The sequence below is a fragment of the Felis catus genome, chromosome E1, assembly GCF_018350175.1.
Source record: "Felis catus isolate Fca126 chromosome E1, F.catus_Fca126_mat1.0, whole genome shotgun sequence".
Lineage (NCBI taxonomy): Eukaryota > Metazoa > Chordata > Mammalia > Carnivora > Felidae > Felis > Felis catus.
In genome coordinates this window covers 54,073,656-54,092,504 of record NC_058381.1, presented here as the reverse complement: position 1 = coordinate 54,092,504, position 18,849 = coordinate 54,073,656, and the positions used below count along the sequence as shown (strand labels likewise).

The 18,849-nt window shown below is 54.6% G+C and overlaps 1 protein-coding gene across 3 annotated transcripts in view; it reads left to right on the top strand.

The window, feature by feature from the left end:
• SDK2 (sidekick cell adhesion molecule 2) overlaps nt 1-18,849 on the top strand; it is a 263,997-nt gene that overhangs the window by 200,418 nt on the left and 44,730 nt on the right. For all 3 annotated transcript variants that reach the window (XM_045045056.1, XM_011289338.4, XM_045045057.1), the window contains exons 18-28: nt 395-510; nt 8,872-9,067; nt 9,272-9,370; nt 9,743-9,934; nt 11,478-11,599; nt 12,239-12,348; nt 12,472-12,622; nt 15,155-15,392; nt 16,114-16,229; nt 16,886-17,075; nt 18,320-18,418. In XM_045045056.1, coding sequence (XP_044900991.1) covers nt 395-510; nt 8,872-9,067; nt 9,272-9,370; nt 9,743-9,934; nt 11,478-11,599; nt 12,239-12,348; nt 12,472-12,622; nt 15,155-15,392; nt 16,114-16,229; nt 16,886-17,075; nt 18,320-18,418 — 1,629 coding nt within the window. The remainder of the gene's footprint in view (nt 1-394; nt 511-8,871; nt 9,068-9,271; nt 9,371-9,742; nt 9,935-11,477; nt 11,600-12,238; nt 12,349-12,471; nt 12,623-15,154; nt 15,393-16,113; nt 16,230-16,885; nt 17,076-18,319; nt 18,419-18,849) is intronic.

Here is an 18,849-nt window from a genome sequence, read left to right as displayed (position 1 = left end):
CAGGGTGGGAGCGTCCTGAGGGAAAGAGGAGTTGGGGGGAGCACGAGCATGGCAGAAGCTTCCGGGTTACAGGCACCTTCTACGCAGTCCACCACAGGATCACGAGACTGCTCACACGGAGTATCGTACATAAAAACCTCCCCGAGTATTTTCACAGCCCTCGCTTCTGTTTCTTGGTAGCCTGTGAAATGGGTCAGGCGAGTTTTATTAAACCCACACTAATCTAGAGAAAGAGGATGTCTTAAGTCCACAGAGCAAGCGGGGAGAAGGGGTGGGGCGAAGCGGATTCTGCAGACCCCATCCCTGTGTTTGCTCTACTTAACCGGGCAAGACTGACCGTGCTCTCCTGCACTGCCCCCCCCCCCGCCGCCGCCCCACCTCTGCTCTCCTCCAGTCCCCACCGTCCCTCCTGGCAACGTGCACGCAGAAGCCACCAACTCCACGACCATCCGCTTCACCTGGAATGCCCCCAGCCCCCAGTTCATCAACGGCATCAACCAGGGCTACAAGGTATGTGAGGCCTCTCCTGGCCCCAAGAGGAGGCCCGGGGATTCTCCGAGGGAGGCCACGGGCTGAGGAGGAGGGGAAAAGGGGAGGGATCCCCCCCGTCCTTTTAAAATCATTGGTTCGAGCCAAACAAAGGACGCGTGGTCAAGGCCAAGGGCTCACGGGCTCTCTCTAAGGCCACTTCCAGGCGGGGGGGGGGGGGGGGGGGGGAGGTCTGGACACTGCCCAGTCTGTGACCCAGTGCCTGGGAGTTTTCTTGGTGAGACTAGGGTATAAACGAAACCAGATTCGTTTCAGGCTCAGAAACACCTGGGCATAGCCATGGCCTCAGAAAAATCCAGAATCGACTTCTTCCCGCCAAGCTGTGGCTCTAACAGGCATCCTGCTGGGACACACGTCCTTGGCATAATGTACCTGACCCCACAGAGAGTATGGTTAAGGGCACAGGACTAGGACCCTGACAGATGTGGTTAAGATCCTGGCTCTGGCTGTGCCCCTTGCTGGCTCCCTGGACAAGTCCTGTAAGCTGTCTGAGCTTCCCTCCTTCGATGAATGTTTACTGAGCCCTCCTGTCCGCACTGTTCTAGCTGCTGGAAACCCAAAATAAACTCCCATTTCCTCATTTGTGAGGGACGATGATAATGACATCCGTCCCTTGGGGTGGAGTGAGGATTAAATGAGATAATACTTGTAATTCGTTGAGCACAGTGACAAACACATTAACGAGCGCTCAGAAAATGATAGTGGCCGTGGTGGAAATGTATTCGTCTGATCAGGCTGCCCTAACCAAGTGCCGCAAAAATGGATTTCCTTCCAGTTCCAGAAGCTGCACGTTTTAGATCAAGGTGTCGACGGGGCTGAGTCCCTCCGGGGCCTCAGTCCGCAGCGTGCAGGTGCCACCTTCTCCCTATGTCCACACGTGGTCTTTCCTCTGTGTGTCCAGATTTCCTCTTCCTAGAAGGACGCCGGCCTTGCTGGACTACAAACCACCTTAATGGTCTCATTTGAACTTTCTTGCCTCTTTAAAGATGCTCTGTCCAAATACAGTCACATCCTGAGGTCTTGGGGGTTAGGACATCCACGTGTGAATTTGGGGGGGGAGGGGAGACACGGTTCAGCCCGTGGCAACTAACAACAGCAGCTGTTGTAGTTGCTATCATTGGAACTGTGCTAAAAATCAGGACTTTTCGGGGCTCCTGGGCGGCTCGGTAGGTTAGGCATCCGACTTCGGCTCAGGTCATGATCTCGCGGTTTGTGGGTTCGAGCCCCGCGTCGGGCTCCCCGCTGACAGCTCAGAGCCTGGAGCCTGCCTCAGATTCTCTGTCTCCCTCTCTCTCTGCTCCTCCCCCATTCACACTCTGCCTCTCTCTCTCTCTCAAAAATAATGAAACATTTAAAATTCTTCGCAATAGGGGCGCCTGGGTGGCGCAGTCGGTTAAGCATCTGACTTCGGCTCAGGTCACGATCTCGCGGTCGGTGAGTTCGAGCCCCGCGTCGGGCTCTGGGCTGATGGCTCAGAGCCTGGAGCCTGCTTCTGATTCTGTGTCTCCCTCTCTCTCTGCCCCTCCCCTGTTCATGCTCTGTCTCTCTCTGTCTCAAAAATAAATAAAAAACATTAAAAAATTAAAAAAAAATTCTTCGCAATAAATAAATAAGCATTAAAAAAAATTTTTTTAAAGTTGGGATCTCAACGATCCCTTCCTGGAACCCAGACCTTGATCCCACACCTGGGTCTGTGCTCTCACCCCATGCCAACCCCCACTAAGAAAACTGGATTGCACAGTATGCGGTCCACACCATGGTTTACAGCTGTGCCCCCCCCCGCCACACCCCCCCAACAGCAGGTGGGAGGATGGGGTGGGCTCCCTCCAGATGCGGGAGGGGAGGCAGCGCATGTCAGGGGTGGGCCACCAGGGGGCAGGCCGTGAAGGGGAGACACTGCAGGCTCTGAGCCCAGAGACCTGGTGACCTCCTGGTGACCGCGGACACTTCCAGAAGGCTCCCGCACTCCCTCTGTTGCACGTTTGCACGGGTGGAACAGCCAAGACGATCCCTAGGACTGGCAGCCTGGGCTGTTACTGCTGCAAGCTGGGGATGGCTGGGCAGAAAGGGGACCGAGATTAAACCGCAGAGACATTTCTGTTGGGGTTGCAAACAAAGGAGGGATGGTCCAGAGCCGGGGGCTCCCCCTGCCACAGCCCTCTTGCTCCCAGGAAGGCAGGGCGCCAGGGCCGAGCAGGGCCGTCCTGGGGCAGGGAGCTGCAGCTGAACGTTCGCAGCGCGGGCTGCCTGGCTGGCTGGAAAAGCCTCCTAATTGGGACTCTGGGGGGAGGCAGCGGAGGGAAAAGGGGAGGCTCGCACTGTGCCGACGAGCTGAGCTGGGAACAATTAGCTTCTTGCTGCCAATTCTGAGTTTTCTTACACAAATTGGGGGCGGGGAGGACAGGGCTGGGCTGCTTCTCTTTTTGAAAGGTTTTTTAAATGATTTATTTATTTTTTTGTTTTGAGAGAGAGAGAGAGCGTAAGCAGAGAGAGGGGCAGGGGGAGGGGACAGAGGATCTGAAGCGGGCTCTGTGCTGACGGGCTGTCAGCAGCAAGCCCGACGCGGGGCTCGAACTCATGACCTGCGAGATCATGACCTGAGCCTAAGTCAGACGTTCGACCGACTGAGCCACCCCTAAGGCAGGTGCAAGTGGCCGGGAGAGTTCAGGCAATTCAGGCCCAGACAGAGTGGGAAGAGGCCACAGAGGCTCAGATTCAAACTCCGGAGCCTATGCCTTTTCTTGCATTAAAAAGAAAATGTGTCATATGCGTTCATGGTAAAATGGTAACTATAACTTGATTTTTTTTTTTTCTAAGTACCGATGGATATAAGCAGGCATTTTGTTTCTTCTTTGGCCTTCGGTATCACAGGGAGGTTAACGGCAGTGCCTGTCCCTTCCCTTGTGTACCTCCAACGAGAATGGACTCCCCCCACCCTCGCCTTTTAATTGCTAAAATTTTTCCAACATCTACAATAGTAGAGGGAAAACCGTAATGACTTTAGAAGACCACAGTGTATCCTGACGTCAGCAATTACCGGCTCGTGATCACACGTGCTCCTTCTATTCCCCAACCCTCTGCCTCTCCCCTGGAATATTTTTAAGCAGATCCCAGGCCACTGTATCCTTCCCTCCCTAAATATTTCTGCAGAGAAGTAGCATAAAGCCTCTGTTCAAAACACAACCACAGTAACCACACTGTCATCATTGTGCCTAAAAATATCAAGCCCCCTTGCTATCGTCAGATATTCGGTCAGCGTTCACATTTCCCTGATCACCACATCATTTCTTTTACTAGGTGGTTTATTTGCTTCAGGGTCCAAATGAGGTCCACATGACCGCAATTGGTCCGGTTTTTTTAGGTCTCAGCTGATCTATAGATTCTGTCTCTCCTTTCTCTCTCTCTTTCTCTTGTAATTTATTTAGTAAAGAAACTTAATCATTTGCCCTATCGAATTTTCCACAGCCTGGATTTTGCTGATTGCCTCTCTGTGGGGTCATTTAACACATTCCTCTGAACACTATATTTGCAGTAAATTGGAACTTAGAACTAGAGGCTTGATCAGATTCAAGGTTTGATGATTTGTTTTGTTTTGTTTTTTCCAAATATTACCTTCTAGATGGTGTTGTGCATTTACATCAGAAGGCATAAAGTCTGGCTGTCTCTCTTACTATTGGGTGGTGACCATTGATCACCCTGTGTGATCTATTATTATTTCGGTAGGGTTGCAAAGTGGGGACAGTCAAATATCATAATTTCTCCTTGATTTATTAGCTGAAACCCTTTCCAGTAAAAAGAAGTTTCCCCTTACCAACTTTTTGGTTACCCGAAGGTTCAGTTCATCTAGGGAAAGCATGGTAAAAGTTTAGTCCTCTCCCATCACTTAACCAGTTTTTGGGAAAATGAATGTGATTCCTTAGCATTTTCTAAAGTGACAGATGAGTCACTTTAGAAAGGGGGGGGCATGGGATGGGAGGGGGGCATCTTTTTGTCTCGTTTTTGGTATATCACTATGTACTTAAGGATTTTTAACACATCTGGTATGTTTCAACCCACTGCCATTATTATTTGTGATGATGCCACATTGACCCATCGTCGGCCTCTTTGGTTGGGGAGTTCTTTTGACAGGGCCCCGACAGTCCGATAGCTTCCTTGCAGTCTGACAGGATGGTTGGTCCAAGCTGTCCCCAATTCCTGCACTGTCCCTGGGATCAGCCACATCTTCAGAGAACCTTGTCCTTTCCAGGAGGAAATGATAGTTAGATACCAAAATCTGGGCATCAGGGGTGCTCCTTGTTCTAGCACTGGATGCCATTTTCAGGCTCCGTTAATGGACAGCTTGGAAATAATGCTTTTTCTTCCCCCCCCCCTCCTCCCCCCTCCCTCTCCTTCTTCTTCTTCCTCTTCTTCTTACCCCCCTGTTCCTCCTTCTCCTGATGAAACACATACTGATACTTCCAACTCAATTTCAGGGCTATAAGATCTTTAGTAATCTTATTGGCCTTTGTCTCTCTTTGCTCCACACTGAAAATCCAGTACCTACAACACCAGCATAAGTACCTGTCTACTTTACCCCAGAAACACCCACAACACTTTCAGAACAGTAATACCACCGCAGTGACTACCGAAAGAGTGTCCAAAATAGTGTCCGATTATTTGCAGTGCTTTCCCTTCCTAGGGTATATCCCGCTAGGGATGTACTTCACATGGCTGTGCTACAAAATCTCTGGAAATAGTTTCTCTCTGTGTAATTTCGCTACAGCTCAATACATCATTAGCTTCGTTTGTTTCATTTCGGTTTTGATTTTTAGGGATAGATTTTTTAATTTAATTTCGTTCTGTAACTATGGAACATATTTACATGGTTCCGGCGTTAAATCTACAAAGTAAATTCAGAGAAAGTCAGCCTGAATTCTGGTCCTTTCCTTCCCCATAGGTTTGATTTCTTTTTGCTTGCTTGTTTCGGTTTTTCTTTTCATTTCTTTTTTTTTTTTTAAGTTTATTTGTTTATTTTGAGAGAGAGTGAGTGGGGGATAGGCAGAGAGACAGGGAGACAGAGACTCCCAAGCAGGCTCCGCTCAGCGCAGAGCCTGCCATGGGGCTCGATCCCACGACTGTGAGATCATGACCTGAGCTGATGCCAAGAGTCGGATGCTTCACTGACTGAGCCACCCAGGAGCCCCTCGTTTCTTTAACATAAACAAATGCATACATATATAAATGTGTATCCTCTCCTTCCTAGATAAATGGCAGTGTTCTCTACACACTTCATTCCATCCTGCTTCTTCATTTACAGTATACCCTAGGGATCACTTCACAGGAGTAGAGAGATTCCTGGTTCCCTTTTTGACATCTGTATTGGACTCCATCAAGTGGCTTTCCCATAGTTTTGTCAACCAGCCCCTCAGGGATGACATTTGGATTGTTTCCGGTCTTTTACTATAATAAACATTTCTGCAGTGAAATAGCTCTGTGCCTATATATCTTTTCATATTTTTCACGTTTAACTTTGGAATAGATTCATAGAAAGGAGGTTGCTGGACCAAAGGATAAGCGTACATATAATTTTGCCCCTCTTGCCCACATCCTTCCATTATTTTTTTTAATTTTTGAATTTAATTTCTTAAACAGGAAGTATATTTACGTGATTCAAAAGTAAAAAGATAGATGTGTAGCAGAAATCCTGCATCCAGTTCCGGCTCTTCATACGCCTGCTTCTGTCCCACCCCCAAAACTCTCCCCACTCCTGGCAAACGCTGTTGTTAATTTCCTACGAATCCTTCCAGAACGTTCTGTGCGAACCCATGCACATGCAGAGAGAGAGAGAGAGAGAGAGAAGGAAAGACAAAAGGAGAGGGAAAGAGAATCTCTCTACTTTTTCGCTAGCTCCAGGAAGCTAGCAGGCCATGTGATAGCATCCTGCTCTCGGAGCCCCGTAGCACACGGACTCACTTCATCCCTCCTCCTGGAAGCCGGCAAGGCAGCTATCACTGCTCCCTGTAATAGCCTGAGGCTCGGAGAGGTTGCGAGACTTTCCCAGGGTCACACAGTAAGTGACAGCGCTGGGTTCTGCTTTTCTTCCTCCCTGCTTTGGATGCACTTTCTGCTCCCCACACGTAAACACACGCCTCCGACACCAGCACCCTTCAATGACAGGGCTTCCACTCTCCAAGGGGGCGCTGCCTGTCCCAGGAACGTAGATCAGGTGCTTTTCCCCCAGCACGCAGGCTCCCGTACCCCCCCACCCATGCTGAGGACAGCCCGGTCTGTCGGACTCTGAGCCCAACGGCCTGATAGAGTAAATCAACACCGACCCTGGCTAACGAGAGCAGACCCGCAGACACCCCGACGCTCACCTAACAGCTGTGTGGACCTTTGAGAGACAGGCCTCCATCCTGGGTCTAGGGGTGGGAGGCCCACAAATCTGAAGCCAGCCCCTGGCCGGTCCATGCGCACCGACCAGGCCCAACCTTCATGGTCCTCGGTTCCCTTTCTGCAACAGCACAGGGTTGTGATTCCCGTCCAGTCCTTGCTGCGATGATGCAATGGGACTGGTGGGGGATGGGCTCACCCCAAGGCCAGGTGCAGAGTAGGAACTCCTAGCAGAGCTCCACCCGGGGCTGCCCAGAGCCCACCTCCTTTCAGGGAATAGGAGGTGCAGAAGGCAGCTGTTGTCCTGCTGGCCTGAGGGAGAAGGCTCCTGACCCCCAGCCTCCTCCTCTTCAGACGCAGCTAAACGACTGGCGACTCGCATCGCAGAGTAAATATTCCGAAGCAGCCTTGGTCCTGCCGCCATCTTGGGCTTCGGGCCTGGAACCATAAGATGGTGAAATCGCTCAGAAAACCACCCAGCCGTCACCCTGGGCGCTTCTGGGTCATTTTTGAAGACGGTTCCCAGTGATACTGTTTTAAGGCACCTATAAAGAGATTCTTTGTCCTTTCTTCCGGAAATAACGGCCGTGACTATAATTGGCCTGAACCCAATAAAATAATATTTACCCAGATTTTGCACTTGCTGTGGAACACACCACACAATTAATTCTAATGGCGTAATTAATTCAAATTTACATTAATTAAATTAAATTAAAACATTAAACTTGTTTCTTAATCTACTCCAAAGAAGTTCGGCAATTTAATCGCTATGAAACAAGATAACCGCAATAAGGAGGATATTTAACATACTTATTAAATGCCACTTAGTATTTCTGATTAGTATTTTTAGGGTCTAATTAGTGTCTAATTAACTTGCTATCGGCTATCTTTTCACAATACCAATTAAATTTCAAAACATCCTTTATAAACACGCGGCCACAGAAAGGAGATGAAGCATTGTCATAGGGGCGAGTTAATCAGGAGACATCAGTGTGGTATTGTTTTATATCTATAAATACCGGTGCTTATTAAAACTCATCAAGTATTGCTTTTCACCATTAATTGCTAGTTAATCAACTTCAAATACCCGAGGAACTCTCTGAGACCAGCTGTCATTGCTGGAGACCGATGAAGGGCCCAGAAACCAGGCGTGTGAGGGGACAGTTCAAGAAGCAAGAAGAGAAGGAAGGGGAGGCAGGAGGCACGTCCGTTCCAGGCGGGGTGTGCAGAGGGAGGGCAGACAGGAAGCCAGGCTGAACCTCCAGGTCGTGGGTTCACGACCCCAGACGGGGTTTTCTCGCGGAAGCTCCACCTCCAGGTCGTGGAGTCCCTCCAATCCCTCCGACTGAGGCACCTCCAGTCCCTCCGACTGAAATCCCAACTTGGAACTAGAGGAAAGGGGTAGCTGAGGAGGCAGCTCTGGGTGGCGGGGGGACCCCAAGGGAGACCCTGCCCGGCCCAGAGGGAGAAAGCCATAGGAGCCTCGGTATTGGAATCAGAGCCCTTGAGCTCCCCACTGGCAGTGTGGTATAGTGGGAGTCACCGAGCCTCTCTGAGCTCATCCGTAACACACAGGGCGGGCTCCACGCTCAGAGGGACCCCCCTTCACCTTGCATTTCTTAAAACTTGTTCAACGAGGGGACCCTCCCTTTTCACTTTGCGCTGAACCTGCAAGTTCTGTAGCTGATCTGGTAAAGACCTCCCTCGTGAGAGACCGCTCGTGGAGAGCAAGTTCGCTCAGTGAAAGAACGGTGCCCCAAAGCAAACCCCCAGAGGGACAGATGCTCGTGGCCTGTGGGTGGCTGCATGGCCACCCCTTCCCTGGGAGGAGGGACCCTAGGGAGCTGGGCTCCTAGACTCTCTCTGTCCATTGGCCCAGACTGTGGGAGAGTGCTCGGCCTCTTCTGGAACGTTCTTGCTGCCCTGCCTGAATTGCCGGCCTCTCCCCAGCTGATTGCCTGGGAGCCTGAGCAGGAAGAAGAGGTTACCATGGTGACTGCCCGGCCCAACTTTCAAGACAGCATCCACGTGGGCTTCGTGTCTGGCCTGAAGAAGTTCACCGAGTACTTCACCTCTGTGCTGTGTTTCACCACTCCCGGAGATGGGCCTCGGAGCACCCCGCAGCTGGTGCGCACCCATGAGGACGGTAGGCACCGCCCAACCCCTGCGGTCCCTGCCCCCTACCACTCCCCTACCCAAGAGCCAGGCTGAGCGCTCCAGGCACAGGGGGATCCCGCCCTTGTTTCCCATCCTGGGGTGCCCCTGGAGCACCACTGGCCGTCTTGAAGACAGTGGCCTCTCTCTGGATCTGATTGGCATTGGGTGGGGTGGGGGTCCTTTTGGGGTACAGTGCCTGGACCTGTGGGACACCTGAGCTTCAGTGAAATCCTAGACACCTCGCTGAAGGTCAGCTGGCAAGAGCCAGGAGAGAAGAATGGCATCCTCACAGGTAGGTATCTCGGTGTTACTGAACCAGGGGGTGAGACAGGGCCATCTAATCCATCCCCCCGCCTTTGACCAGTGCTCGTCCAAAACCTCCCAGCAGACCAGTCTTTCTTAGAAAGTATTCAGAGGAGGCTCTCAGCCCATCGGCGCCCAGGTCAACCCAGCTCACCCCCTCCCACAGTCCCCACCCAACAGAGGCATTCCACAGAGGTTACACCTGGGGCCCCAAGCACGATGTCCCCAGCTCCCTCGGCCCCATTGCTATCAACGCACGTCTAACTGCCACACTAGTGAAGAAGGGAGAAGCAGAGGAAGAGGGCCAAAGCCAGCTTGGGGTCACAGCCAAGCTCATGCCACCACTCGGGGCTCTCCCCAGGGTACCGGATCTCCTGGGAGGAGTATAACCGGACCAACACCCGAGTGACCCACTATCTACCCAACGTGACCCTGGAGTACCGCGTCACGGGCCTCACTGCGCTCACCACCTACACCATCGAGGTGGCCGCCATGACCGCCAAGGGCCAGGGCCAAGTGTCTGCGTCAACCATCTCTTCCGGGGTGCCTCCAGGTGGGTGCCCCCTCTCAGGGGCTCCTGGCCTCTTGGGGTTCTCCTAACCAAGAGGCTTCCCTTTTTCTCAGGAAAACTGGCTTTCTTCCCACAGAGCTCTCCCTGCCTTGGGTCCACGGCCCCTTGGCTTTCCCCCCCAGAGCGGGCTTACTTCTCATGGCTCCAGGTCTCTGGATGGAGGCTCTGTGGGCTCACTGCTTCCTTCCACAGCTCTCAGAAAGGCATAGTCCACCAGAGGACCCCATCCCTGTCTCATCTGCCGCCCCCCCCACACACCAGGGGGGCAGTGTGGAATCAAGCCATGGTATCTCTGATTCAGGGGAAGAAGTCTCACTGTCCCCCAGAAAGTCCAAATGGGATTCCAACCAGTGGAAGTGTTGGTTGGGAAAGGGGTAGAATCAGGTGGGAATAATTTTTAAGGTTTTTTTTAATTTATTTATTTTTGAGAGAGAGAGGGAAGGGCAGAGAGAGAGGGAGACACAGAATCGGAAGCAGGCTCCAGGTTCCAAGCTGTCAGCACAGAGCCCGACATGGGGCTCGAACTCACAAACCATGAGATCATGACCTGAGCCGAAGTCGGCCGCTGAACCGACTGAGCCCCCCAGGCGCCCCTAGGTGGGAATAATCTTAAGCAGCTTGTACAGAACAAGCTGAGATCTGCTCTCAGCCCTGCCCCTGCCAAGCTGTCTGCGACCTTGGGCAAGTCAAGTGGCCCCTCTGTGCCTCAGTTTCCCCATCTGTATCTATGGGAGATGGACTGGAGAACCGCATGGTCCTGGCTGGATCTGTAAGTTATGCTTATGACACCTGGTCAGAGTCCCTCAACCTGCCCCAAGAAATGGTTGGGATAAACGAGCTGACTCGGTCAACCCCAACTGACAATAACCATAATCCTGAGAAATAGTTATGCCCGGAGCTAAGTGCTGTATATACATCAATTCATTTCAGTCCTCACAACGCCCCTGAGGCAGATGATATTATCATCATCATCGCCATTTGACTGAGGAGGAAACTGGCACAGAAAGGTTAGGTGACTTCCCCAAAGACACCCAGCGTGGAAGCAGTGAAGTTGGATTCCGGAATCCGTACTCTTTCTGTTCGTCCTGAATCCCAAGGCTTCTGGTCAGAAAATAGGGGCTGCCTGCCTCCTGTGCCCACCCCTCCTTCTTGTCTTCTTCAGCCTCAGTTGGGTTTGGGAGGGCTGAAATGGGTTGTGTGTGGACGGAGAGGAGGATTCTTTCTGGAAGCCTTCGCATGCCCAGCTCGCGTTTCCTAGCCCGGTCAGCCTCCCCGTGGCCCCGTGGCCCTGAGAGACCCTCCCAGCCCCCAACGCTGTGTCGGGCCCCTGGTCTGGACACAGAGCCTGCAATGCAGGAAGAAGGCTGTTGGAGAGCTGCAGCCTCAGCCCTGCTCTTCCTAGGAGGTTTCTAGAGAAAGGGTGGCACACGGCCCCTCCCCTGCCCTCCCACCCCCGCCCCTTCCTCCCGTTCCGTGTGGAAGGACCTTCTCCTCACCTGATCTCCTTGCCTTCCCTGTTTTCCAGAACTCCCAGGGGCCCCCACCAACCTGGGCATTTCCAACATCGGCCCCCGCTCCGTGACCTTGCAGTTCAGGCCAGGCTATGATGGCAAAACCTCCATCTCCCGCTGGCTGGTAGAGGCCCAGGTAAAACCTGCCGTGGGGGAACCTGCAGCCCAGGCAGCCGGCTCCCTGGCCTTGGGCCCGCCCGTGCTCTTAGTGCCACTCATACGCGTATTTACATCCGGGTGCATCTCCATATGCCACTGTCAGACGGCCCAACACACCAGAAGTACCCACAGTCCCCCGTACCACCCCCATTTCCCCTGACCGCCATACACACACATAACCGTAAGTGGTTGAGCCTCCGCTCTGGCTGCCCCCGGGCCGCATTTATAAGCTCCAGCACCTGCACCGCACCCCCAGAAAATTCTGATTCTCAGTTAGCTGGGGTTTTAGGGTGCACAGCAGAATCACCTGGTGAGCTCGTTAAACACACATATTCCTGGGTAACAGCCCAAGGGATTCTGATGGGCTGGGTCCAGGGCCAGGCTGTTGGCGTGGGGGGTTTCTAGTAAGCATTTCACCGTATTCTGATGCAAGATGGCTTGCGGGGGGGGGGGGGGGGTCACACCTGAAGTCATGTTTAAGGGCCTGGAAAGATGGTGACCCCACTTGGCACCCCTCCAGACCTTCTGCAGGCAGGGCTTGACCTCTTAGAAAGCAGGGCACCGAACATCCCAGCCCCACAGGCTGGGCAGGTCTAAGAGTGTCTTCCTTTTCCAGGTAGGCGTGGTTGGGGAGGGAGAGGAGTGGCTGCTGGTTCACCAGCTCACCAACGAGCCCGACGCCCGCTCCATGGAGGTGCCCGAGCTCAACCCCTTCACCTACTACAGGTACCAGGGCAGGACGCGGTGTTGGGGGAGGGGAGCAGGGGCGGAAACTGCCCAGACCGGGACGGGCTTTGGCCCTGAGGTCCTGCTCTCATCATCTGGCTCACTCCCCACCCCCCACCGCAGCTTCCGAATGCGCCAGGTGAACATCGTGGGCACTAGCCCACCCAGCCAGCCTTCTAGAAAGATCCAGACCCTCCAGGCACCCCCTGACATGGCGCCTGCCAACGTGACCCTGCGCACAGCCAGTGAGACCAGCCTGTGGCTCCGCTGGATGGTGAGGCTCCCCCAAGGGCAGTGAGGATGAGATGACTCCTTGGTCCTTGTCATCCTGCAAAAGTCATTGCCCCTAGGTCACATCAAAGGTGGGGCGGGGGGTGTCCACCAGAATACCCAGAGTCCCCTTCTCTTTTCTTTGCACCTAGTTCTGGTAAGGTGCCCAATCATCAGTCTTAGCCAAATGAACAAATCCCCTATGTGAGAAGGAGCTAGAAAACACTGTGTCACCAGGTGACAAGCATTTTACCTGTTTCCTTCCATTTAATCCTCCCAGTAATCCTGTGAAAGACACATTACTATTGACATTCACAGCTAAGAAAACCGAGGCTCAGAGAGGTTAGGAACTCGCCGGGGCCACACATCTCCCAAGTGGTGGGTCTGAGGATCAAATGTAAGTTGTCCCGTCTGCACGGAGTTCGAGAGTGAAGGGTTGCTTCTGAGGTCGAGGGGCAGGTGAGGGAGACCATCCCCACAGGTCAGGGTTACCTGTGAAGGGTCATTACCCCAGGTGACCCTACTCAAGGTAATAATCCGAACATGCTGAGGGCTTTCTCTCCTGCCGGCACTGTTCTGAGTGCTTTACTCAAAGTCAAACCCAGAACCCTCTCCACGGACTTGTGACAGCAGAGCGATCCTGGCCCCTACGTTACAGATGAGGAAACTGAGGCAGAGAGAAGTCAAATAACTGACCCAAGTACCCTCCCACACACACGTCCTCCCACATCCTGTAGTTAAGAGCAGGGCTCAGATTCCCAACCCGGGGAGCCTGGCCCCCAGAATCCACAGCCCTCACCACTGAACACACGGCCGTCCCATCTTCCGGAGATTAGGAGAGGACATTTCTCCCCGATGCCTTTCCTCCAGGACAGCGTTTTTCCGACCGCTGCCCCCACAGAGCAGCAAACCAGGAGGTTCTAGGACCATACAAGAATTCTGAGACCAGCAAACGTGGGGAACAGCACCCACACGGCCCGGCTCCTCTCCTTAGGGAGCACTGGGAAGAACCTGCCTGAGCCCGCATCACCAGCCAGCCTGGCCACATAACTCTGTCTTATTTCCACGTGAGATCTCTCACCACTTGCGCAAAACACAGCTTTGCAAACCCCCATGCTGTGGGATTTACTAGAAAGCCGTTACTCCCTTTCGCTTAGGTGGACGCCGGATAAAAGGAACTCATGGCACCATCAGTCCTGGACCAACATTAGTTATTAATTATGATTCCCCTCCCAGGGAGCCGGCGCCGAACAGAGCGATCTTTCCATCCAGTTCAGTGGCCCCGCGTGCCACGGGCAGACCCCCCCCCCCAAGCACGTGAAGCCCCTATTACTGTTTGCCCACCCCCTCCCTTCCTGGGCCCCCCTCCGGCCTGGCTCCCTGCCCCCCTCCTGCAGCTCTTCTTAAGGTTTCCAAACACTAAAAGACTATAGAGTCTGATGCCCAGGGGGTCTGGAGGAGGAATGAAAAGGCAATTGCTGTACCGTGCGGGGCCCCAGGCACCTCCAGACCCTCTTAATGGTGCACGGCCCGTTACCTTTCCCTGGCAGGTAAGGAAGCGTGAGCTCTAGGCCCATCGATTGCTGTCTTAATGGTCTCTGGTCGGCTTCCCTAAGTGTCTGTAGGGGCAGGGCCTGGCAAGAGGCAGTGAGAATGTAGGGAGTGAGGCAGACGCCGAGGAACGGGAGGAAGTGGGTCAGAATGTGGGCAGCCTGTGGGCCGTGGGCTCTTCGGAGCCCCTGGGGAAGCAGAATGGCAGGGAGGTGAGGGCCTGAGGGCACCCGGGCCCCAGCTCTGCCACCTCCAGAGAGAATCTGAAGGCCGAGTCCGCAGACCACAGTGCACCCCCGCCAACCTGCACACACCTCCCCAGCTTCTCAACACCGCCCAAGTTGCTCCAAATGACCTTGAGCCAGCAGCCACAGCCCCACAGCCTAGGAAAGGAATCCGTCTTTTCTCTTGGCTGAAACTGAAAACAGAAGGAGGAGGCTGAAAATGCAGCAGGAGAAACTGAAGTTTGCCAAAGGAAGGACTTGACAGAAACTGGTGTCCCATCCACGCTCGAGATGCTGTCCCCCCACGCTGGCTTCTCCAAGGGCGGGCATGAGCTGAGACCAGGCATGTTATAGGCAATTAAAGAAGTGCATGTTGGCAGCCTAAGCGAGGGAGTTAAGTGATAAAGACAGCCAAGGCCAGAGGTGCTGTGCTCATCAGCGTGTTGGACAGGCAGCCTGTGTGGGTCTGCTCTCCATCCGACTCCCTTGGCGGGGTAGCAAGTTTCCCATGCGCACAAGAATGGCTGCTGGTGCATCCTTAGAGCTTGGAGCAGAGAGACGGGGAGATGGGGGGAGCCGCCAGAAACACAGACTCACGCGATCCAAGCCGCACCCAGCGAGAGCGCCTCCCATGGGCACCGACAGGTTGGACGGTGGGCGCGATAATCCCGTAGGGCTCCCCAGAAGAGGGTGAACAAGCCAGAGAGTGCCATCCCGGGTGGACCTGGCCTCAGCAGCTCTGCCGCCCTGCCTTCCCGCAGCCTCTCCCAGAGATGGAATACAACGGGAACCCCGAGTCGGTAGGCTACAAGATCAAGTACAGCCGGGCAGACGGCCACGGCAAGACGCTGAGCCACGTGGTCCAGGACCGCGTGGAGCGCGAGTACACCATCGAAGACCTGGAGGAGTGGACAGAGTACCGCGTGCAGGTCCAGGCCTTCAACGCCATCGGGAGCGGGCCCTGGAGCCAGACGGTGATGGGCAGGACCCGGGAGTCAGGTACCAGCCACACCCCTGTTCCCAGCAGCCTGCAGCGGAGATACTCCCACCTTTGTCTCTCTGCCCTCCGGGCCTTCCAAGGGCACAAAGGCTGAGCTGTTGTTCAGAATAGGCCCAGGCTCACTTTCCTGTTTGTGCTCCGTGTCCTGGCAGAACACTCTCTGTTGTTGCCGTGTCCCCCAGCATCTTCTCACTGCCCCCGAAATCAGGGGGATCCCCACCTCTCTGGGTGAGCCAGGCAGTCTGCACCTGCAAAGTGCCCATCTCTCCGCCCTCATCTTCAACCCTGACACCCGGTAGTGCCTGCAAGAACCTGAGATGGGGAGGTCGGATTAGCTCACAGAACATTCCAGAAACAGACAAGGGGTCACCCACAGATTATGAACCCCCAGCCTTCAGGCAGCCCTCATTCATCCACATGTGGTTCGCCCCTTGGGGCGGGGGGGGCGATTGTTGACACCTTTTAAAGGACATCCCTCCCCATCCGGTCCCTCCTCACGCTTCACTGCTGCACAGGCTGGAAGTGGGGTCTCATCCTCACGCTGGCCTGAGCTAACGTTGGGGAGACTAATGAGAAACCAGAAGCAACATCCGTGATGTTCCAGAACCAACAGGGATCACTGCAGGATAATTGGCTACTCGGGCGCTGCCTGCCACACTTCCTTCCCGTGTAGGGCCGACTGTGTCGTGAGCTCCTGTCTGGTCCCTTTCTCTCCCTCAGTCCCATCCTCTGGTCCCACCAATGTGTCTGCACTGGCCACCACCTCCAGCAGCATGCTGGTGCGCTGGAATGAGATCCCCGAGGCCGACCGCAATGGGCTCGTGCTAGGTTACAAGGTGAGTCCTGGATCCCAGGATGCCCCGTCCAGGGTGCCCTGTCCTCATGACCCCTGGGGCCCAGGTCTCTGCCTTCTGCAGTGGATACATGGGGGATCCCGGAGGCTGTGCTCCGGTCAGCATGGCAACCAAGGACTCCTCCCTCAGGACTGGGAGGCTTCCAGGGAGGCCCAGGTCCTTTGGGAAGCTCCCTCCCTCCCTCCCCCAGAGTCCCCGAGAGGCCACGCTGGCTGCCCCAGGCGCACTCAGCCCCTTGGGCCCAGTTCCCATTATCTTCTATAACTGCTCCCAAAGCTGCAGACTTCAGTTCAGCCCTGGCCCACAAGTTGGGAGACGTGGCTTGACGTTCCCACTCTGCCACTGCTGGCTATGTGACCCGGAGCCCAGTCACGCCCCTCTCTGGGCCTGTTTTCCAACCTGAATGTTCTCTAAAGACTCTTCCACCTCCATGGCCGAGTGCATCTCTGTGTCCTCCGCTCTCCCAGAACCCAAGCTTCACCGTATCCCATGACCCTCCCGGGCCGAGCCATTCCAAGGAACGCAAGGCCCCCAGCCCTACTCCCACCTGCCTCACTCCTGGGGATGAGGCCTGGGGAAGGTGCTGGTGGGCAGGACCCAGGCGCAAGGCCCTCAGCCCCTGCCCTGTGCTCTGGCAGGTGATGTATAAGGAGAAGGACTCGGACTCCCAGCCCCGCTTCTGGCTGGTGGAAGGGAACTCGTCTCGCAGCGCCCAGCTCACAGGGCTGGGCAAATACGTGCTGTACGAGGTCCAGGTGCTGGCCTTCACACGCATCGGGGACGGCAGCCCCAGCCACCCTCCCATCCTGGAGCGGACGCTGGATGACGGTGAGTCTCAATCCCTGCAAGCCGGGAGAGGCTGGGCGCTCCCCTTCCTCCTGCCTGCCCAGCCCCGCCTCTCGGGGAGTCACACGTGGCCCCAAAGGGAACCATGGCTTCTCCTGTGGGAGGCGGGTCACTGAGGGCCACCAACCTCACCGCGAGGGGGTGCTAATTCCAGACCGTGCATCCCTGAGGAAGAAGTGATGCGAGGACAGTTTGGATCTGATTCAGTCTCTTGAGCAGAATAGAGACTTTGCCCGTTTTGATTAGTGTTTGACCTGGGGCGGGTTCACTTTGAGTACAGATCTGTGCAAGGGATAGGCTTGATTTCCTGGGCACAAGACTCCTGGTCCTGTTTGCAAAAGACCGATGCCACCGGGGCCCCAGGCATTGGTCCCTGCAGTAGAACTTTCCATCAAAGGCTGACCTACGGGTCCTTCACTCCCTCCCCTCTGCCCCACACAGACTCTCACCGCCCACCGCAAATATTGCTGGGGTCCAGACAAGAGTCCAAAAGGAAGCCTCAGCACCATATGTCCACACAGCCCAAAGTTATAAATCAACCTAATGGTCTGTTAAATTCAGTGTGTCTTATCCTCCTGGCTTGACCTGGAAGGCCAAGTTCAAGTTTAGAAATCTGAGACTTTCTGGAATTCTCTGTGGGAATGAGGCAGCGCGAGAAGAGTTGCCTGTCCGCGACCATCCTCCCCCTGCCCTGCCCCCTTCCCGTTCTCTCCCCTGCCACATGGCATTCAGTCTCCATCCACGAGCCCCACACAGCTGCCCCCTGGCCACCTCTCAGTCCAGAGGTGCAAGTCTGGAGGGCGGACCTGGGGAACAGGCCCGTGTGGACCCTGGAAAAGGAGGGCTCAGGCTCAGGGTGGGCCCCACGGCCGCCTCCCCGTGGGTGGACGGAAGTCAGAGTGGCATCTTCTGAAGCACAGACCCAGGACCAGGCCCCCTGACCCTGTTTTGAGGGCAATCCTGTGTGTCCATATATGTGCACACGTACCCGGACACAGCTAAAAAGGAAGCTGGAGCCTGGTCCCTTCCAGTTCTGCCAAATAAGGCCTGTTTTCAGGGTAGAAACCTCACCGGTAGCATCTTTGTGTCCCTTCACGGAACTCCGAGCCACATACTCCACAAAAAGCTCATTGGGCTGAGTGTCCCCTTCTTCCGCGGCCCCGCCCACCTGTTCCACTGGAGCTGGACGGCTACACCGTCACCTGCTTCTCCTTTGTGCCCTGCAGTCCCTGGACCGCCCATGGGCATCCTGTTCCCAGAGGTGAGGACCACATCCGTGCGGCTGATCTGGCAGCCCCCTGCTGCCCCCAATGGCATCATTCTTGGTAAGCCCATACCCTCTCCCGTGTCCCAGCTACAGGTCGAAGGAGGAGGCAGAAGGTGTAAAGGAGGCCAAAGAAAGAGTGGCCCAGGAAGTGTCCACGTCTCCTCAAGAAGGATTTTGAGTTTTATTTCTCCCATTAGAAATATTTTGGGGCGCCTGGGTGGCTCAGTCGGTTAAGCATCCAACTTTGGCTCCGGTCATGATCTCACAGTCCGTGAGTTCGAGCCCCACGTTGGGCTCTGTGCTGACAGCTCAGAGCCTGGAGCCTGCTTCAGATTCTGTGTCTCCCCCTCTCTCTCTCTGCTCCCCCCCATTCGTACTCCATCTCTCTCTGTCTCTCAAAAATAAACGTTAAGGGGTGCCTGGGTGGCTCAGTTGGTTAAGCGTCTGACTAACCCTAAGTTCAGGTCATGATCTCACGGTTCGTGGGTT